We start from the raw sequence: 22,345 nt of genomic DNA, 5'->3' as shown, positions 1-22,345 counted from the left end.
CTCTGAAACTCCGGAAGACAGACATCAGCTGCGTGAATGACTAGAACACCAAACTATAGGGTTGAAAAGCTGTTCTTCCACAAGACAGAATGCTAGCCCACACCAAAATGATTACTTTCAAACCTCTCATTATTAGCAGGAGAGAGCTTCAGAAAGAGGCCCTCATCTCCGGTCTCCTTTGAATTTGCATCCAATATAAACAGTAACATTTAATGTCCAACCTCATTTTCCCAGTCTGTCAGGATGTGTGGTAACAGCTGTCACCACAATGTCTTTTTTTTTTTTTTTAAACCAGGATTGATCAGATAAAAACTCACTTCACACTAAAGAAAGACAGTTCTTTATGGTGTTATGAGAGAGATGACATGTGAATCCTCCATAATCTATGGCCACTAGAAGAGGGAAGAGAAAACCCAATTGATTTTCATTTCCTTTATTGGGTTGGCTTAATGAAGAGCTTTTACTTAAGAAGTGCTCCCTGTGTGCCAGGCCTGGTTCCAAATACTGGATTTACAATTCCCTAGAGCACCCCACTCAGGCAGGTTTGGGAAGTTTTCTGAAGGATAGGTACAGGATGAGTGAGGGAGTATGATGGCTGAATGGCTGGGCAAAGGGATTCCAGAGAGAGAAGCAGGAAAGAAAAAGAGAGGACTAGGAAGGAAGAAGCAGTTAAATGAGACAAGACAGAACACATGCACCTTGACTGGGGATTGATTAAAGGCCTTGGAGCCAAAGGCAAGTGGGAAGGAGCTGGCACAGCAACCCAATATATCTCTCCTCTGTTGAACTGAGATTTTATCTCATTTCCCAGTTGCACGATACCCCTACACACTTCTGCGTTCTATTGCCTAAACGAATCTGTTTAACTTCCCCGATTGAGTTTTCATTGCTTTCTTTGATAAATATGCTTACTTGATAATGTGAACATCTTTTAGGAACTAAGCATTTGGTGGGATGGGAGATAAACTATCATAGAATAAGCTAACTTCTCCCTTCCTTCCTTCCCCAGGTGACCAGGAAAAATAACTTTTAATTTGAAGCCCCCCCCAAAGAATTATAATTCTAAAAATACTATAAATATCATATATAAAATAGACTTCTAGCACAATTATGGCCATCTTCATTTCTATAAAGACTTCATAAACTTTGTTCAAGGGATTTTTCATATATATATATAAAGAGAGAGAGACACAGAGAGACAGATAGTTTATATATATATACATACATACAAAAAGATGGGAGGTGAAGCCTGATTTGAGATCAATCCATGAGACAAATCAATCAACAAGCATTTATTAAATACTTACTATGTGTCAGGCACTGTGCTGGGGATTTTAAAAAAAGGAAGCAAGAACAGTCCCTGCCTTTGAGGAATTTATATTCTAATGGAAAAGACAAAATAGATAAATCCAAACATACAAGATAAATACAAAAGAGTTGGAAGGTTACCTTATAGAGAATGGCATTAGTAGCCAGGGGGAATCAGTAAAGAGCTCCTGAGGAGGTAGCCCTTGAGCAGAGTCTTGAAGGAAGCCAGGGATTCTAAGAGTAAGAGTTTAGGAGAGAAAACACTCCAATGACAGGGAACGGTCAATGCAAAGACTCTGACATAAGCCAATAGGGCTAATTAGAGTAACTGTGACATGGATAAAGAGTGACAATGAATGAGGAAAAGACAATAAACAGCTGGTATACTTGAGTTTTTGCTTTGTTTGTTTTTTAGGATTGGGGAGACTTGAGCATGCTTGTAGGAAGCCAGGAAGGAGCCTGAAATTAGGGAGAGATTGGAGATTAAAGAGAGTGGGGATGATGGCAGAGGCAATCTGCGAGAGAATATGTGAAAGGATGAGATCAAGAGTATACTTGGAGAAACTGACCTTGGCAAGGGAAAGGATCAGTCCATTGTCAGAGAATAGATTAAAGGAGATAATGATAGGGATGCTGCCTAGAGAAAGAAGAGGAGAGAAAGGGGGAGTTCAATGACAAATAGCCTCATTTGTTTTCAGTGAAGTATGAGGTGAGGTCGTCAGTGGAAAATATAGGGGATGCGGTATGAGAAGATTGAGGAGAGATGAAAGTATTTGGAATAGCTGCTGTGGTGACTGAAATAGGGAATCATGTAGGTAGGAATTGTAAAATTGCCTTGCTGCAGTGAGGGCCCAGTTGAGGTTAACTAGAAAAAAATTAGTTGTGGACCAAGTCAATATAGTTTCATGATTTCCTTCATTTCCATTTCCATCTGCCTCCATAGGACCAGAAAAGGCATGTAATAGGAGCAATTCAGAGCTTGGCCTTGATCAGCAATAGAACAAGGGAACAAAGGATTGGAAAGGAGAAGAATGCACTGAGGTGCTAATTCAAACCCGTACCACGGCAGAGAAGATAATAAAAAAGTGCCTGTTGTTGGAGGGACTACAGAAAAGCGAGCATGTGAGTGTACTGTTGGTGGAACTGTGAATTGGTTTAGCCCTTCTAGAAGCCATTGGGATCTGTCCCCAAAGTCACTAGATTGTGAATACCCTTTCATCCAGGAACACTCTGGTTAGGCCCAAACCCTAAAATGATTAAAGAATGAAGAAAAGGATCCACAGATTTTAATAATAAAGTTATTTCTTATAGGGGCAAAGAACTGGAAATGAAGTAGGTGACCAACAATTAGGAAATGCTTGAATAAATGATAGGATTTGGATGTTAAAAAATATTATTTAGTTAAATAACTCAAGGGAGAGTTCCAGAAAAAAACTGAGAAGACTTGTATGAAATAATGCCAGGACAAGAACCAGGATAAGAATTTATAAGCAATATTATAAAGAAAAACTACTTTGAAAGACTTGAGGATCCTGACCAACCACAATTCCAGAGCATAACAGTCCAGAAGGGACTAAGATTCAGAATTAGGACATACTTTTTCCAGGCATGACCAATGTGGGAATTTCTAATGCTTGGCCAAATATTTCTTACAAAGGCCTTGTTTTTCTTTACTTTTGTCAGATGGCAAAGTGGGACTAGAGTTCAGCAAAAAGAAATAATAAATAAAATCACTAAGATTTAAGATTGGTGTTTTGTGTTTACACAGTCTTCAACAGACTAACCTGTTGTCTTTCTGCAAATGGGGAAAAACCTAGTCATTTAGTAGTAAAATGGAAATGGTTTGTCTTAGGTATGAGCAAGGTCTTCCAGGTAAGATAACCCAAGTGAGAATGTAGGAGATTCTGTTTTGTTGCATCTGTTTTGTTCCAGGTTGAAAGCTCTGGACAATAACTGACACCTTGTTGGCAGCTGGGCTTATCCTTGACAAATACTGCCTTCTAAGTCAGGTTTCAGGTCTCCAGGGCAGTTATAACCTAACTGATATCATGATACCCAAAGCAGCAGTTGCCAATGGGATAATTCTTCCTCCCCTTTTTTCTATTAAAGGTACGTTTCTTCTGTAGATTCTTCTCAGTTTCTCAAGGCAAATTATTCTTTGTTGTCATACTTTTCATTTTTTCTTTTAATATATATTCCAAGATTTTCTCTCCTTTAGATAGTTGCTGAATAGGCTTATGTGATTCTACTTGTTCCTTGGTACTTGTACTGTTTCTGAATGTTTGCACTATTTTGTTGTTGACTTGGAAGCTCTGGATTTTGGCTATATCATATTCATGGGTATTTTCAATTTGGGATTTCTTTCAGGAAATTAGTGGCGACTTCTTTTTTCACTTTGTCCTCTGGTTCTAAAAGATCTAGGCAGTTTTATAATTTACTAAAATACAGTATCCAGGCTTTTTGTTTGTTCATAACTTTCATGAAGTCTTCATCCAAGTGAGTTATTTTTGATAATAGATGCATTACATGTCCAAAATTTTCAGTCTTTTGACTTTAATATTTCTTATTATCTTTTAAAATAATTGAGTTCTGATTGTTCCATCCACCATTTCAGTAATTTTACTACCTGGGTAAGATTTTTTATGTTCTGTTCTTAATTATTTATTCTTCCAATTTTTTTCCTTCAAGAGCTCTAATTTCATCTTTAAAAATCACTTGCTTTATTTCTTCTATCACTCTTGAATTTTTTGTGACCAAGTCATTCTTTGATGATCTGTCTGTACTTGCGGAGTTACTCCCTACTTCTGGGTTTACTTCTCTTAATTTGAATTATTTCTTCACTATAGTCAGAAGTCTTCTTTTGTTAAATCATATCTTAAAATTGTATGCATACATATGCATATAGTGGATTTAACATATTTCTACCATGTTTAATATATATTGGACTACTTGCCATTTAGGGGAAGAGGTGGAGGAAGTGGGGGAAATTGGAACACAAGGTTTTGCAAGGGCTAATGTTGAAGAATTGTCCAAGTATGTTTTGAAAAATGAAAAGCTGTAATAAATAATAAATCATATCTTAAGATGACTATATCCCCATGTCTGGAATGCCCTCATCTTACTTCTTACATTTGCTCCCTGGAGTCCCTTTCTTCCTTTAAGGTGGAGCTCAGATACCATCTTTTACATGAAACTTTCTTTCCTAATTCCCTCCCAGCTACCAATACCCTCATTCTCAAAGTGCCTAGAATGAAGTGGATGGCTTTGGTGTTTTCAAATGTTTGACCAAGCTTTAATCTCTCTTGCTTTATGTATGTTTGAAGAAATTATTCTCACCTGCCCATTCCTCTGGGATAAGTTTCCACATGTTTGGGGTAGATATCCCCCTAACTTATCAATAGTTTGAGATCTGTTGGTCATCCTCTACTTGATTTAGCCCATCTGCCAAGACAATTTACTTGGTGTATTACAGCTTCTTGGAGTACAGGCCAAAATTGGATGAATCAGGTGGATATCAAAGGTGGATGAGAGTTTGGCAAGCTATCACATTAGAGATGCTAGCCCTCCTTGAATATTCCACATGCCCCAATGCTCACATAATGACTTTTTTAAAAATCAATATTTTTCTCAATTGCATGTAAAAGCAATTTTAACAATTTCCCCCAAAATGTTGAGTTTCAAATTCTCCCTTTGGTCTTCCTCCCATTCAAGAAGGCAATTTGACATGGGTTATAATGTGTAGTCCCTCAAAATACATACTACACTACACACATACAACTACACTACTACATACAATTCTTGATATCAACATCCATCACAGATGGATCAAAGGTCAAAGTAATACAGTAATTTAATGAAAGGGCATGATTTTGTTAACTAGTTGGACATTGTTAGAAGGCAGTGTAATACTTTGAATCAGATTATGACTAGTTTTTCTACTCGTGTATATTTGTTGAATTTTGACTAGATCTATAACTTCATCAACATGGAAATCCCTTCTACCAATGCAGATTGTGGTTTTGTGTGGGTAAGTTAGGAAACATTTTTCTACATTACTGGGCTCTTCTCCCCAGCTGTCAGGCCTTAGAAAATCAAGGAAATGATGTTACCAATGGGTGATTCAGGGACTGGGATGGGGTTGAAGTTCCAAAATTATGGTGATTTGGTCATAATTTATTAAAAACTTTATTGCAAAAAGACTTTGATCTAGTGGTCTAAATGCAGAACAAGCTTACATTTTTATCTATTGGGGGAGGAAGGAAAAAACAATAAATCAAAAGGGATGGCAAAACTGTAAGCATGTCAAGAGGAAAGTGAAGGAAAAAACTCCAACACTTTAAAAAAAATTTGTTTTCAACTCCAAATTCTCACCTTTCTTCTCGATCCTCCTTCACCCATTAGAAGCCAAGAAATACAAGATCCAGTCTACATATGAAATCAGCCAAGATACTTTTCTTCATTAACCATGTTCTGAAAAATAAAGAGAAGAAAATATGTTTCACTCTGTGCTCTGAAGCTATCAGTTCTCTTTCTGGATGTGGATAGCATGACTCATCATGAGTTATTGGTCATTAAATTGATCAGATTTTTTTTTAGTTGATTGTTGTTATAATATTGCTATTAACTCTGTACATTGTGCTCTTGGTTCTGCTCACTTCACTTTGTATCAATTCATATAATTCTTCCTAAGTTTTTCTGAAACTAGGCTGCTCATTATTTTTTATGTATTATTCTATCATGTTCAGATACCATAAATTGTTTAGCTGTTTTCCAATTCATGGGCATCTACCCAGTTTCTAACCCTTTGTCACCCCAGAAAGAACTGCTATAAATATTTTTGTACAAATATTTTTTCCTTTTTCTTTGACCTCTAAGGAATAAAAATCTAATGGCATATTGCTGAGTCATAGGGTATGTGCGGTCTGATAGCTCTTTGGACATAGTTCCAAATAGTTTCCAGAGTGGGTAGACCAGTTCACAATTCCATCAACATTCATTTTTCACATTTCAGCCAGCATTTGTCACTTTCTTTTTTTTTTTTTTTTCTTTTTTTTTTTCATTATCTTAGCCAATCTGATAGGTGTGAAGTGGTACCTCAGAGTTGTTTTGACTTGCATTTCTCTGGTTATAAGTCATTTAAAACAAGACTACTAATAACTTTGATTTCTTCCTCTGAAAATCGACTTTTCGCACATTTGTCATTTGGGGAAATGATTCTTTTTATAAATTTGGCGCAGGTTTTCTCTCTATACATTTGAGAAATGAGACCTTTGTCAGAGAAATGCTGTAAATTTACCAGTCTCCCCACTTTCCTACTTTTCTTCTAATTTTGGCTGCACTGGCTTCTCAAGTACTTAAAAAAAAATTCCAATGATTCATTTTTAAAAAGGATTCCAGTTATTTCATACTCAAACTATTTCCAGGCTCCCCCCCAGTGGAATCTTTACTTTGTCAGTTGTACTGAAGTCTTTTCCTCTTTTTTATTATTGTGGGATGGAAAGGGATGTGCAAGATGATTCTCACATCCTATCAAAGTGTTCTCTAATTTATTTATTTTTCATACAAGAAAGATATCCCAGAAACTATTTTACTGAACTAGAAAAAGTAACAACAAAATTCATCTGGAAGAACAAAAGATCAAGAATTTCAAAGGAATTAATGAAGAACTAGTGACTAGTGATAAGTTAGGTTCACAGGACAAAATAGTTAATGACTATACAATCTAGTGTTTGACAAACCCAAAGACCCCAGCTTTTGGGATAAGAATTTGTTAGGATTACAAGGTGAGAACAGGGACTTTACATAAAGGTCAACACCTTTTCTGTAGCTCCTAGTCACAATTGCCTGGAGCTAGAGAATTGACCAGTTATATAGAAATGAAATGTCAGTGGAAAAACTTGAACTCACTTCATTCCAAAGGTAGCTCTTTTAATCCACTACACTATCTTGCTTATCTGAAATGATATATAGTTCCTGCTCTCAGTGTGTGGGTGTGTCTTTCTGTCAGTCTGGGGCGGGGGGGGGGGGGGGGGGGGGGGAGGGGGGGGGGAGGAATGCACATTTTATAGAGACAAGAAATAAAAAAAGATAATGGACCTGCATATACTTCTAAACATTTTGCACACTTTTGTGCACAGTATAAGATTTTACACACCACTGGCATACCTTTTAATTCGCAAGGTCAGGCAATAGTAGAGAGAAGAAACAGAGACATTAAGACACTCCTCCAAAAACAAAAGAAAGGGGGAGCCACAGGAGTTTACATAACCTTTAAAAGGAGCAAGTCCATTGGTTGAAGTAATTTTCCCACAAATTCCTGAGTTCTCATATGCCCATTCTCTGGGAGGATAAAAGAGGCAGCATTGAGCCTGGAGTTAGTCTGACTAGGAGTTTGAGTTTAGACCGTGGTCTGGAAGGAGAGTCTGCCTGGAGGCTCTAGAAGCTTCCTAAAAAACCTGCTCACAGAGGAAAAGATTTTACAGAAAAGAGATCTCCCAGAGAAGGATTATAATTGAAGAGATGACAGGACCTTTACATTTTGGCTCCCACAACATGGGGCAAAGACTTTTGCTTATCCTGGCCAGGACTTATTCTGAGCTCTTCAGAGGAGCTAGCCCGGACCTTCACAAGAATTCATTATTTGACAAAAACTGCTGGGAAAATTGGAAACTAGTATGGAAGAAACTAGGCATTGACCCACTCTTTATACTATATACCAAGATAAGGTTGAAATGGGTTCATGATCTAGACATAGAAGAACACAGGATAGTTTACCTCTCAGATCTGTAGAGAAGGAAGGAATTTGTGACCAAAGAAAAACTAGAGATCATTACTGATCACAAAATAGATAACTTTGATTAGATTAAGTTAAAAGTTTTTGTACAAACAAAACTAATGCAGACAAAATTAGAAGGGAAGCAATTAAACTGGGAAAACATCTTTACATTCAAAGGATCTGATAAAGGCCTCCTTTCTAAAATATATAGAGAATTGACTCAAATTTATAATAGTTCAAGCCATTCTCCAATTGATAAATGGTCAAAGGATATGAACAGACAATTTTCATATGAAGAAATTGAAACTATTTGTAGCTACATGAAAAGGTGCTCCAAATAACTATTGACCGGACAAATTAAGACAACTCTGGGATATCACTAGACACCTATCAGATTGGCTAGGATGGCAGGAAAAGATAATGACGAATGTTAGAGGGGATATGTGTTAAGTGACAGGTCAATTTTCCAAGAGTCTCCAAAGCTATGGATCATAACATCTGAAGGAGTTGCAGGGCAGCCTTTGCTGACACAGGTGTTGCAGAGTGGGAATGAGATAAATTGGAGGTAGGAGGAAGAGGAGAGAGGTCAGACAACAGCAACTGCCTCTCAGTCTCCTTGTATCATCCTCTCACAAGAGGAGATCCATTCTGGGTTGGATCTCCAGTAGCCCACTGTCAGGTGGCTCCCATGTATTCCAACAAATGTGGGAAAACTGGGACACCAATACGTTGTTGGTGGAATGTGAATGGATCCAACATTCTGGAGAGCAGTTTGGAACTATGCTCAAAAAGTTATCAAACTGTGCATACCCTTTGACCCAGCAGTGTTTCTAGTGGGCTTATATCCCAAGAGATCCTAAAGGAGGAAAAGGGACCCACATGTGCAAGAATATTTGTGGCAGCCCTCTTTGTAGTGGCTAGAAACTGGAACCTGAATGGATGCTCATCAATTGGAGAATGGCTGAATAAATTATGGTATGTGAATGTTATGGAATATTATTGTTCTGCAAGAAATGACCAACAGGATGATTTCAGAAAGGTCTGGAGAGACTTACAGGAACTGATGCTGAGTGAAATGAGCAGAACTAGGAGCTCATTATACATGGCAACAAGAAGACTATATAACGATCAATTCTGACGGATGTGTCTCTCTTCAATATTGAGATAGTTCAAACCAGTTCCAATTGTTCAATGATGAAGAGAGCTATCTACACCCAGAGAGAGAAGTGGGAACATGTGGAACACAACATAGCATTCTCACTCTCTCTTTGCTTGCATTTTTTTCCAGTTTTTCTTTTTCTTCCTTCTTGATCTGATTTTTCTTGCACAATAAGATAAGTATATAAATTTGTATACACAAATTGGATCTAACATGTATTTTAACATATTTAATATGTATTGGACTACCTGCCAACTAGGGGAGGGGTGGGAAGGAGGGGAAAATTTGCAACAAAAGATTATGCAAGGGTCGATTTTTTTATTTTTTATTATGGTTTTTTATTTACAAAATATATGCATGGGTAATTTTACAGCATTAACAATTGCTAAACCTTTTGTTCCAAATTTTCCCCTCCTTCCCCCAACCCCTCTCCCCCAGATGGCAGGTAGACCAATATATGGTAAATATGTTAAAGTATAAGTTAAATACAATATATGTATACATGTCCAAACAGTTGTTTTGCTGTACAAAAAGAATCGGACTTTGAAATAGTGTACAATTAATTAGCCTGTGAAGGAAATCCAAAATGCAGGCAGACAAAAATAGAGGGATTGGGAATTCTATGTAGTGGTTCACACTCATTTCCCAGAGTTCTTTCGCTGGGTGTGGCTGGTTCAGTTCATTACTGCTCTATTGGAACTGATTTGATTCATCTCATTGTTGAAGAAGGCCACATGCATCAGAATTGATCATCATATAGTATTGTTGTTGAAGTGTATAATGATTTCCTGATCCTGCTCATTTCACTCAGCATCAGTTGATGTAAGTCTCTCCACGCCTCTCTGTATTCCTCCTGATGGTCGTTTCTTACAGAACAATAATATTCCATAATATTCTTATACTACAATTTATTCAGCCATTCTCCAGCTGATGGGCATCTGCTCAGTTTCCAATTTCTGGCCACTACAAAGAGGGCTGCCACATTTTTGCACATACGGGTCCCTTTCCCTTCTTTAGGATCTCTTTGGAATATAAGCCAAGTAGTAACAGCAAGGGTCAATGTTGGAAAAATTACCCATGCATATGCTTTCTAAATAAAAAGCTTTAATAAAAAAAAATTTAAAAGAAAGCTAGCCCAGACATAAAGATCCCATAAATGATCCCTATTGCCCATATTTGCTTGACGATTTATTTTCCATCCCTTACCCTGACTCTTTTGCTTTAATCTAGATTTATCACTTACTAGGTTTGCAAAACAAATGTATGAACCTTCACTTTTCTTTCCCATAGAAGAAAAGAGTGGCCAAAGTCTTTGACCCAAATAAGAGATGATTGTAACATTAAACTTCAAAATCACATACCATGGTTAATTGACAGCTAACCGTGGACAAAGGAATCTTCCTGAAACCCAAAATTTCAGGTGTGACTTAGCTCATATGAATCCTTTCAGAATCTTCTACAGATGTCCTCATGTCTTAGCCTGGAGATGACCTTGAGTTGGGATCAGATTCCTGCTCTTCTGGAAAGGTTCTGGATACTGGGATCACTCATAAGCTGTGGACGCTGATACAAGCTGAATCATTAGGTGACTCTGGCTCGGGCAACTCTCAAAACAAAGTGATTTCATAAAAGGGCAGAAAAAAGAAAAAAATTTACTTCCCTTAACTTTCAGATGGAAACTACCAAACTACTAATAAAACTACATCAAATTAATTTAACTGGAGAAGGGAGGAGGGAGTTTCCTACTAGGCAATTCAATCTTACCATAGCAATCTTGTGAAAGATAAGGAGAGAGAGCTGAGTTGTGAACAAGGCAAAAAGTGTTTAACTTCTTTAAGGAATAAGCTGATCATAAAAGTCAACTGCCAGCAGCATGCTTACTGCGGGAATGGATTAGAGCTTTAGGGAAGCGGACTCTCTAGGACAAAGACTTCAAAAATCGGTGTTAGATCTCTAGAAGCAGGTGAACAGAATACAATCCCAACAGCATAGGGATAATATGCTTCCCTGCATAGTTGATAATAACTCACCGGGCAGGTATAATCATGCAGGAATTTAGAATTTTCACATTAACATCCACACCTTTCCTCTTCCAAACGTACTGATTCTTGTCTAAGGCATTATCATCTCACCAGTCATCAGACTCAACTCCAGGTGTCATCCTTGTCTCCTTTCTTTCACTCCTGCCCCCCAATATCTAATCTGTTGCTAAGATTTGTTGATTCAACCTTTGGGACGTCTCTTGAATATGTCCCCATCTCTCCTCAGTCACTGTCTTCAGCCCCAATCCTGTGCAGGCTCTTGTCATCTCATACTTAAGACTTTTGAAATTGGCTACTGGTGGGATTTCCTATTTCAAGTTTTTCCTTTACTCAGCTGTCAAATTGATTTTTCCTAAAGAACAAATCTGACCATATCACTCCCCTACTCAATAAATTCAAGTGGCTCCTTATCAGCACCTTCAGATGGTATATAAATGTATATTCTTACCAAGTATAAAGTCCTCAATCTGGTTTTCAAAGCTCTTCACCATTTTTATCCTCCTTACCTTTCCAAATTATCTATCGCTTCACCTACTGTGCTCTTCCTGGAACAAGATGCTCAGTGGGACTTTGTACCTTTTCTCAGGCTGTTTGTCCTTCATGCCTGGAATTTTCTCTCTCTTCCCCATTGCCTCTTGGATTCCTCAAGTGTCAGCTAAAATTTCGCCTTCACAGTCTTGTGTAGTGTCAGTGTCTTTCCTCTGAGATCATCTCCAATTTATATTTCATGTTATTATATAGTTCTTTGCATGTTATATCATTGGATTGGGGGCTTCTTAAGGGCAAGAACTGTCTTTTGCATCCTTTCTTTGTATCCTCAGCACTTAGCACAGTGTTTGGCATGTAGTCTTTCTTATAACTGCTTGTTGACATTACTGGGGTTGGATTTTTAGATGACTACTTAAGAATTTTTTCTTCAGGTAATATAGCAAAGTGAAGGGTTTCCTATTCTTGTAATGAGAATCTCTTTTTATGGGATAAAAAGTTAAGAATATTTCACTTTCAAATATTTTTCAATTTTTACCCAACTGCTTTTTTTAAACCCCCCTAAGGCAATTGGGGTTAAGTGACTTGCCCAGGATCACACAACTAGGAATTGTTAAGTGTCTGAGACTGGATTTGAACTCAGATCCTCCTGACTTCAGGGCTGGTGCTCTTTTCACTGTGCCACCTAGCTGCCTCCCCCCTCTCCTCCCACTGCCAACTGCTTTTTAAGTGCAAAAGAACATGAATGTTCAATATCCCTCAATCACAGCCACGTAACTACTGCATTTCTCATTAGGCATGAAGTCACTGCTTGTCCATAAAGAAGACACAAAGAATATTAATAATATAGTAGCTAACATTTATGTAGTGCTTATTATGTGCTAGGCACTGTGCTAAACGCTTTACACATTGTCTCATTTGATGTTCACAATAGCCTTGAGAGGGAGGTGCCATTTTATAGATGAGCAAACAGAGGAAGAGGTGAAGTTCTTTGTCCTGTGTCACACAACTAGCAAATGTCTTAGGCTAGATCTAAACTCAGGACTTCCTGACTCCTGGCCCAGGGCCACCTAGCTGCCTATGATGATAGCTTTCCTGCAGAACACATGAAAAAAGATGAGGTATAAGCCAGGAGCCTTCCCAGCCTCGAGACCTTGAGGACTACTGTCTTCCCTCTGGGCCTCCTTTTCTCAAATGACAAAATGGTAGTGATAGTGCTTGACCTGACACATTTGTTTATAAATGAAATACTCTGTAAATGTGAGCTAAGATTAGTATTCCTAGAATAACTCCAAAGGAGGAGGAAACTGTACTTCCTAGTAACTAAGAGTGTGTGTGTGTGTGTGTGTGTGTGTGTGTGTGTGTGTGTGTGTGTACATGCGCGAAAGTATTTGTAGGCTACATTTTGCTATTGTCCTCTGGTATTGTCTGTTGCTAAAACAAACAAAAAAAAACTTTATCAAGGAAAGGAGAAGAGAAAGAAGCATTAATATAGCACTTACTATGTACCAAAGTGAAGTACTTTATAGATATCTTCTCATTTGATCCCTACATCAATGGGAAGTCAGGTACTATTATTATCTTCATTCTACAGTCAAGGAAACTGAGGCAAGTTGGAAAGAAAATGAATTGCCTGGGGTTGCATAGCTACAAAGTGCTTGAGGCAAAATTTAAACTCAGGTCTTCCTGACTTCTGGTCCAGAACCACTGTCCATTGTACCACCAGCTGCTTGTTTAAAAAAAGAAATTTTAATATTAAAAAAAAAAAATTGTTTCAAACCTAAAGCTTCTAAAAGAACAGGTAATTCTCAGAACAGGTATTTAGCAGTCATAGTACAAGAATTAGCATTCCTTTATAGAATGCAGTTTTAAAATTTACATCTGAATATACATTTAACTTATCACAAGAGATTATAGGCATCTTTGCTACTCCTTCATCATTCTTCCATGAGTCTGAGGAAGCCTTCTCTTTCATTAAGAACACTTGTCAGTTGGAGTGTGCAGCCATGGGAATATTTTCCCCCTAATTTGTGGTAATAAGCCCCTGGATCATTAAAGATGTGACATGAGTTCCTAAGAACAGAGTTTGAACACATTACATGAGATGTTTTCTGTAACATTTGCTTAATAAAGAATTAGTATCTTTAGAAACACCTTTCTCTACTGATTGAAGGTTTGAGATCCAAGGAGCCAGCATAGACAGGGAAAATGCTGTTAAGATAGGTCCATTAGACGTGGCTCTCTTCAACAGTGAGGTGATTCAGACCTGTTCCAATTGTTCAGTGATGAAGAGAACTATCTTACACCCAAAGAGAGGACTGTGGGAACTGAATGAGATTCACAACATAGCATTTTCACTTTTTTTGTTGTTGTTTACTTGCATTTTGTTTTCCTTCTCAGATTTTTTTCTTTCTTTCTATATCCGATTTTTCTTGTGCAGCAAGATAACTATAAATATGTATACATATATTGGATTTAACATAGATTTTAACATATTACCTGCTATCTAGGAGAGGGAGGAGGTGGGGAAAAAGGAGGGGAAAATTTGGAATAGAAGGTTTTGCAAGGGTCAATGTTGAAAAATTACCCATGCATGTTTTGTAAATAAAAAGCTTTAATAAAAAAAATTTAAAATAAATTTTTAAAAGATCCATCTATCCATCAATCCATCCATCCATTCTTCCTTCCTCTCTCCCTCCTTTCCTTCCTGCTTTCTTTCTTAAAGAGTTGTGAAATTGGACAGTGCTATTTACTCAGATTTTAATATATCTAATATAATTTGTAACCTTCATTTAAAAATTTTTTGAGTTCCAAATTATTTTCCTCCCTAATCCCCACCACTGAAGAGTCAAGCAATTTGTGATAGATTTTTTTAAAATCCAGATTTTAGCAAAACATTTGTTTCAATCTCTCATACTTGGAGAAAAGTGAAGATATGGTGATTAGAACTGGTTGAATGAAAGTAGTCTGATGTGAACTAAGGATTAGTTCTCCATTGAAGTGTTCTAGGGATCCCTACTGTTGAATATTTTTATCAGAGGCTTCTAGGCCTAGATGAAATGCTTTTGCAGATGATCCCATGTAGAGAAGACCAGATAACATGCTGGGTAATAGAACTGAAAAGTATTTTGAACACTGGGCTGCACAGAATATGATGAAATTCAACATAGGTAAATGTAGTATCTTACACTTGAGTTCAAAAAATCAGCTTTGCAAGTCCAGGATGGGAGATACCTAGCTAGACAAGAAGCTAATTTGAAAAAAGATACTGGGGTTTCAGTGGAACCCAATCTCAGAAGTCTATAACATGCACTCCTGGCAGTTACAATTACCAGTCTGTCCTAGGCCCAACAGAGTACCTTTGACCACTGACCTTTGCAGTGTCAACTCTACCCGACTTGCCTCCTCTGAGGCCTTCAAGGGTCTCTGGCCATGGTCTCTTGAATATTAATAATAACTTAATTAATAATTAATTATTATTAATAACCGGTAGCACGCTCAAGAACAGCCACATGTAATCTTAAAAGCCTTTATTATACCTACTCACATAATGCCCTGACTTGTTGGTTCCCTAGTGAACACCTGGTCAGAAGACCCACGTGTTCACTACCAAAATCCTTACCTCTCTGGGTTATCATCTGCTTGGCTCAGGGAGCCAGGTTAAAGAGAGCGACTGCTGTTTGCAGTGGGCTTGTAAAGGGCCTGTGAGGTCACACACACAGCCAATCAGCGAGAGAGTCACCCCTTACTAAGCTATCTCAGTATGGCCAAGATCCCACCTACAGTCCTAATATCCACAGAGATTACTTCCTGGGGCACTCAATCATCTGTTGCACTGTGTCTGCCCATTTAAAGGGCCCTTACAATTCCCTTCTCTTGTTTTGCGGGAACTGCATCCTTACAAAGTCAGCAGTGTGTAATGACAGTCAAGAAAGCAGATGGGGTCCTGAGAGGTGACATGAAGATGTTTGGCAATTATTATCAGCAGATGATGGCTATGTGCTTTGTTCTAGCCAGTAAGGTCTAGAGGGCTGGGTTCAATTCTGCAAACCCCATTTAGGAAAGATATTGGAAGGGGCAGCCCCGAAGTCAGGAGGACCTGAGTTCAAATTTGCCTACACTTAACACTTCCTAGCTGTGTGACCCTGGACTTTACCCCAATTGCTTTAGCAAAAAAAGAAAAGATGTTGGCAAGCTTGAGGCTATTCTGAGATGGTCACTGTCAGGTGTCAAAGGCCTGTGAAGTCTAAAGAGAGGACATGGTAAGGACAGGACTGCTGTCTTTAGATTTAGAAAATTCAGGCGCTATCAGACCAGGAACAGATATCCCACAGGGCAGAACAGAACTGCAAGAAGGCAAACTGAGATTTGATGGCAAGTCAAACTTACTAATATTTAGGGTGATCCCAAGAAGGAATGGGCCATCTCAGGAGGCAGTGGGCTCCCTCTCCCTGGAGATCTTCAAGTAGAGGCAAGTAGGCAAGAGTAGGCAAGAGGTAAAGGAGATTCTTCCCTACAATTCCAACATTTTATGGTTCCAATAAAAAGCATTAACAGAGAAAATGGCTTAATATCTCAAGAAGGAAAAGATTTCAAGCAAAGGGTGATGTTTTGCTACTTCTGGGGATAAACTATGAACTTTTAAATATAAGCTATAGTTCAACAGCTTTTTAAATTTCATGTTTATTCATACTTTTCAAAATATATGTACATAAAAAAGGAAGATTTACAACAGGAAAGATTGCCTTACATGCAACACAAATTCCAATAAATTCATGATGGGATCACACATGAGTATGAATCTAAATCAAGCTAATCTTCGCAAGTCCATTCCCTAGCCAAACTGAGGCTACAGAAAGGATCCCAGAAAACAGACTGCACGTGGAATGAATATGAAACAAACAGGTTTAGCCTCTGGCCGTACTCAAAGGACCAGAAGATGTTACACTGAATATCTTAAGACAATAAAAATTTTAAGTGCCACAGGGAAGTTAAATTAAGAATCAGAAATGGAAATTTCTCAGATAGAAAGCTTAGTAATATTTAACACAACTTCACAATACCAAAACAAAATACAAAGAAAAAAGGATTAGGTAGTCAGGCTTCATTTACTTAAAAAAAAAAAAAAAATCTCAGAGACGAAGCCACCCAAATGACATCAAAGGTGCTGAGGAAAGGAAGAGGGGGTAGAAGGAGGGGACAAGATGGGTCTGGAATCTAATTTCATTTATTTTTAGCAAACTGCTTGTTTTCCCACTTATCAGCATTTCTACATTAGCGACCGTATAACTCTTCAACATTTCTCTTTAAAATGGCAAACAGGAAGTGACAACTCAGGTTCTTAGTCTTAAAAATATATATATATATTATATATAACATTTGATTAAGAAGATTTTTATACACTGTTTTCAGTAACAGATTGATGACATGAGGAATCACAGCAACAATGCATTTCTGTTAATGCCATTTAACCAAAAACCCAAGTGATGTGAAAATTGTGCTTGATGATGAGGGACTGCACTGGTCTGGGCCAGTTATGAGACCAGGAAGCTTCTCCTTATGACAATGATCCATAGGAGCCTCACCCTTTCAGATTTCAATGAGATCATAATATATGTGACTACTTCTCAAAAGCTAAAAGAATCTCCTAGAGGTTTCTCTCTTATTGGAGAGTTGGCAGAGTAGTTTAAAAAAAAAAAAAAAAAAGCCCTCTATAACTACAACACAGAAGACCCTGAAGGTAGATGTGTCATGTTGTCACTCTATTTCTAGTACCTGATGTCACATCGTTCTGTTTCTGAAGCTTTCTAAAAATATAAAAATCTCCTCTGCAATTGTTTTAAAAGAAAACCAAACAATAGTCTAAGCTGACCATTTAAAAGAGGAAAAAAAAGAGGGGGAGAGGGAAAGGAAAAAAGAACAAGTATAGATTACATGGCCTAGAAAAGTCCTGAATTTCTGCAGAAACTAAAATGACTAAGGGGAGGGACAGGTACCGAGAATAGTACCTAAAGCTAACAAATGACTAAATTGGTTTATTTTCTCTTCCCTCCCCATGCTTTTCAAAGAAAAAAAAATGCAATTTTAAAAGCATCAAAACTAAAACAAATGCACAATGACCTTAAGAAATAAGATTTTGAATTTCAATGCAGTACCCCTGTGCTATTGTTTCACTTCTTTGCTCTGAGAGATTTCCTGGATTTGCCCTTGGTGGAAGATTTCCCATCCTTCCTTCCACTTGCAGCTGGCTTCTTGGAAGAGATGTTACCAGACTTTTTGATAGCTGGTGGGGCTGGTTTGGTTTTTTTGGCCGGGGTTTTGGCCTTGGGAGGGGCTTTCTTGGGTGGGGGTCTTGCTTTTCCTCGCTGGGCAGCAGGGGTTTTGGGCTTCAGTTTAGATTCTCTTTGTTTCACTGAGGTGGTCTTCCCTCGGGATTTAGCTGGGGCTTTCTTCTGCAATCTGTTAAGAAAGAAAGCAAAAGGAAAAAGCTGAACATATAAGCGCTCCCATTTTCTAGGATGACAAAGAAGCTGCTGGCTTTGCCAAAAAAAAAAAAAAAATCACAATATAAGCAGGAACTCTTATGGATGATTAGGGTCATACCATGAAATGGCAAAGTTGGCCAAAGTAGTACAAAATCAACAGACCAGACTGTTCAAGTCCTTGACCAGGTCCAATTTCACCAGTAAATTTTTATTTCAATGTGTTTATGAATAGTGCTCCTTTGGTTTAGTTTACAACTTATTTTCAGAACTCAAGAACTTCTGGACACCAAAAAGAAAGCTTAAAAGAATAAACTTTTCACCTATTAAAATACTCTCTTGGGTGATTCAGATTAGTTTTTTTTTTTTTTTTAGGCTGGGGTTAAGTGACTTGCCCAGGGTCACACAGCTAGGAAGTGTTAAGTGTCTGAGACCAGATTTGAACGCAGGTCCTCCTGAATTCAAGGCTGGTGCTCTATCCACTTGCGCCACCTAGCTGCCCCCCAGATTAGTTTCAATGGTCTTGTGATGAAGAAAGTCACCTGTATCCAGAGAGAAGACAGTTGGGAACTGAATGTGGATCACAATTTAGTATTTTCACTCTTTTTGTTGTTGTTTGCTTGCATTTTGTTTTCTTTCTCATTTTTTTTCCTTTTTGATATGATTTTTCTTGTACAGCATGATATTTGTGGAAATATGTATAGAGGAACTGCACATGTTTAACATATACTGGATCGCTTGCCAATTAGGACACACACACACACACACACACACACACACACACATACATATATATATATAAATACACACACACACACACACACACACACACACACACACACACACATTTTTTTTTTAAATAAAAAGCTAGGGGCAGCTAGGTAGTGCAGTGGGTAGAGTACCAGCTCCAGTCAGTCAGGAAGACCTGAGTTCAAATCTGGCCTCAGACACTTAACACTTCCTAGCTGTGTGACCCTGGGCAAGTCACTTAACCCCAACTGCCTCAGCAAAATAAATAAATAAAGATAATTAAAATAAAATAATTAAAAAATAACCCTTGGTGTGACAGGAAGCAGAGTACTGGACATAGAACAAATCTTAGCTATGTCACTTCAATTCAATAAGGATTTATGAAATGTAAGGTACTGTGCTAGGTCCCAGATGTACAAAATATAAAGTCTTTTCTGTCCTCTAGAAGTTTACAATCTATAAGCTAGCTGGCTGTTTCTACTCCCAATTCTGCCACCACATACCAGGTGACCCAAGGTAAGTAATGTTACCTCAGTTTCTTTTTCTGTAAAATGAGGGGTTGAACTGAATGATTTCTAAGGTCCTTTCCACCTCTAAAATGCTATGATCTTATAACATAAAAAGGTTGTACAGTAAAGTATATACTAGCAACAGCAAAGATTTTGATTATTCTTCCACCATTCCAACTAGTCAAATTTTGGAATAAAGAATAGAATTTGGTTCAGGTATATTATCAATTTGCTGATTTAAATTGCCAATTGGGAAAAATGACTCATGGAAAAGATTGAAAAAGATGACTTTTCAGTTGCCTAACTCTAAATTCATTCTCCTAAGAATCCCCTGGACTTCAATATCTTTATCTATAAAATGGAGTAATCTCTAGAGCTCCTTCTTGCTACAATGATAGAGGTTCTGTGACCTTCTTTCTCTCACATAAAGTAATTTCAAATTTCTATACCTTTTCTTAGGTGGTGGTTCATCATCTTCAGATTCTTCTTCCTCAGATGAATCTTCCTCATCTTCTTCTTCTGAATCATCATCCTCAGATTCTTCAGACTCCTCATCTTGCTGCTTCTCTGGAAATAACACTCCTGGGCTGTGAAAAGAACTCAGGTTAAAACAAAAGTCCTTTTCAGGACAATCAAAACAATACCAAAAGCAAAACAAGCAAAATAACTTGGTTCCCTACATGATTAAAAATGAGGTTACAATTTATTCTGAAAACAAGGATACACATACACACACACACACACACACACACACACACACACACACACACACACACACACACTCTTCATTCTTTAATAAATATACATAAGCTGCACCAGGACTCCACACTCCCAATTTTCCCTACGCATCTCCCTCATAACTACAACCTTAAACAAAGTATCATGCCTTCAAGTTCAGAACTTGAAATCCCAAAAGGAACTGAGTGTTTTATATTTTGTAAAAGCTGTATAGCATTGAAAGCTAAGATCTTTCACTTTCCTCTGTCTAGAATAATAGGAATTCTTGTTCACCCTGAGCAGTAAGCCTTTTAATACTACAATATGCTAAGTTTTGAAATTTGCATGAAGACCATTTCATTTGTAGAATACAAAATGTCAACATACAATTAATTAAATCAAAAGGGTTGCGCTACTAAAAATAAATGGATAATTGTTCCTAAAATGGAATAAAACCACAATGAAGTTCCCCTATAATATTAAGGATGCATTTTGTGGAATTTTATTGACGATTAAACTATGTTACTCAGAGTGAAGGGGCATGAATTGTCTGAGTTTTCCGCTGCTAGCATACCTACTATATACCAGTGGGATCACAAATCCTTGCAATATGGGTTAGAAGAAGCATTTAGATTTCTCCCCTCCCCAAGAAATTACATGACTCTCCTGCCTATTATAAATTATGAGGCAAAACCAAAGCACTTGGGAGCATATAATGTTGAATCCTTCCAGCTCTCCATGCTAGATAACCCACACTACAGGATAGTGTAAGCTGGGCAGCATCAAGAGGCCAAAATTTAATTATTTGTCTAATAAAGAGGAAACAGCATGATGACAAAAAGTCTAATTGGAGGGAGCACTTGGTTCCCAGCTATACTTAAGAGTTTTGACCTCTTTAGTCCATTTACATATCTGTAAAATGCAAGTTAGCCCAGAATCTAGGACTTAGATGATTTCTAAGGTCTCAACCTGCTTTACAAATCTGACTCTCTCATCTTTAATGCACACTTTAATGGGTCATGTTATCCACAAAAACTTCTCTTTACCTGGGATAATATGGAAAACAAAGCTGGAAGGTACCACTGAACCCCTTCCCAGAGATCTGTTCCATCCATCCATTCTTTTCGCATTTTTGTAGGGTTCTTTTCAGTAGATGCACTGAGAACAAAAAATAAAAACCTATCAACCAATATTCTAATTTTATATAAAACAACTGGTACCTCTAGAATAAAGGTTCTTAATCTTTTTTTGTGTCATGGTCCTTTCTATTAATATGGCTTTTTTTATTTTTTAATTGCATAAAATAAAAATACCCAGGATTACTAAGAAACCAATTTTACTTAAATAAGATATCCTTTTTTCTCATTCATGTTTACAAGTCCCCTGAAATCAACCAATGCACAAACCTCAAAAAACCTTGACTTAGGATAGCGTGCAATAGTCTGGCAAATAACTGAGCATACTCTTTGGCCAAAAGTCAAATATTTGCATCCCTAGGGTCAAATCCCTTTGGATCAAAACTAGCTTAAGGAATCCATTGAAGAGCCATACAAAGGGGATACTACCTTGAGCTGTAGCAAGGGCCAGCGATAGTTTGAGGAGATCCTGAAATTTATTCCAATGCTTTCTAGTTCTTTAAGATCAAGAAATAAACTCCCTTAAGTAGGTAGGTATTTCATAATGACCTCATGGGGCATGGACAGAGTTGTTTGTTTTTTTTAAATATGGATCAGGATACAACTTGCACAAAAAATTCTGTGTTCTAGGACTGTCAAATTAGTAAAGCTTCCATTTATTAAAAAATTAAAGTCCTCATGTTTCAATTCACAAAGTAGACAGAAAGAGTATTATAACAATCACTACAGAGTATAATAAAAGGAGAAAGATAAACACACCACAAGTATTTTGTATAAGATACCACATAAATTATTCCCTCATCTGACAAGATATTTTAGAGAAAAACACTTCGAGAAAGCATGCCCTTAAATACAAAAGTAAATACATTCCATGAAAAACTTTAATCAGAGTCTTAAGACTTAGCTAAAGATAATTTGATTTGGTTCACTCTGTAATTTTCTCTAAGTTATTTAGTTTCACAATTTTCTTCAAATATGCTT

At 37.5% G+C, this 22,345-nt stretch overlaps 1 protein-coding gene across 11 annotated transcripts in view; it reads right to left on the bottom strand.

Moving 5' to 3' along the window:
- Positions 1-5,893: 5,893 nt before the first annotated feature.
- Positions 5,894-22,345, bottom strand: part of HP1BP3 (heterochromatin protein 1 binding protein 3) — a 40,860-nt gene continuing 24,408 nt past the window's right edge. For 10 of the 11 annotated variants that reach the window (XM_074306012.1, XM_074306013.1, XM_074306020.1 and 7 more), the window contains 3 exons: positions 21,275-21,386; positions 19,961-20,098; positions 16,438-18,229 (listed from right to left, as the gene is read on the bottom strand). In XM_074306012.1, coding sequence (XP_074162113.1) covers positions 17,941-18,229; positions 19,961-20,098; positions 21,275-21,386 — 539 coding nt within the window. In that variant the 3' untranslated portion in view covers positions 16,438-17,940. Of the gene's footprint in view, positions 5,926-16,437; positions 18,230-19,901; positions 20,099-21,274; positions 21,387-22,345 lie in introns of those variants that run through there. The other variant, XM_074306021.1, reaches the window with a different exon arrangement.

This window comes from Sminthopsis crassicaudata, chromosome 3, assembly GCF_048593235.1.
Source record: "Sminthopsis crassicaudata isolate SCR6 chromosome 3, ASM4859323v1, whole genome shotgun sequence".
Classification (NCBI taxonomy): Eukaryota; Metazoa; Chordata; class Mammalia; order Dasyuromorphia; family Dasyuridae; genus Sminthopsis; species Sminthopsis crassicaudata.
This window is presented reverse-complemented; position numbering and strand designations above follow the sequence as displayed.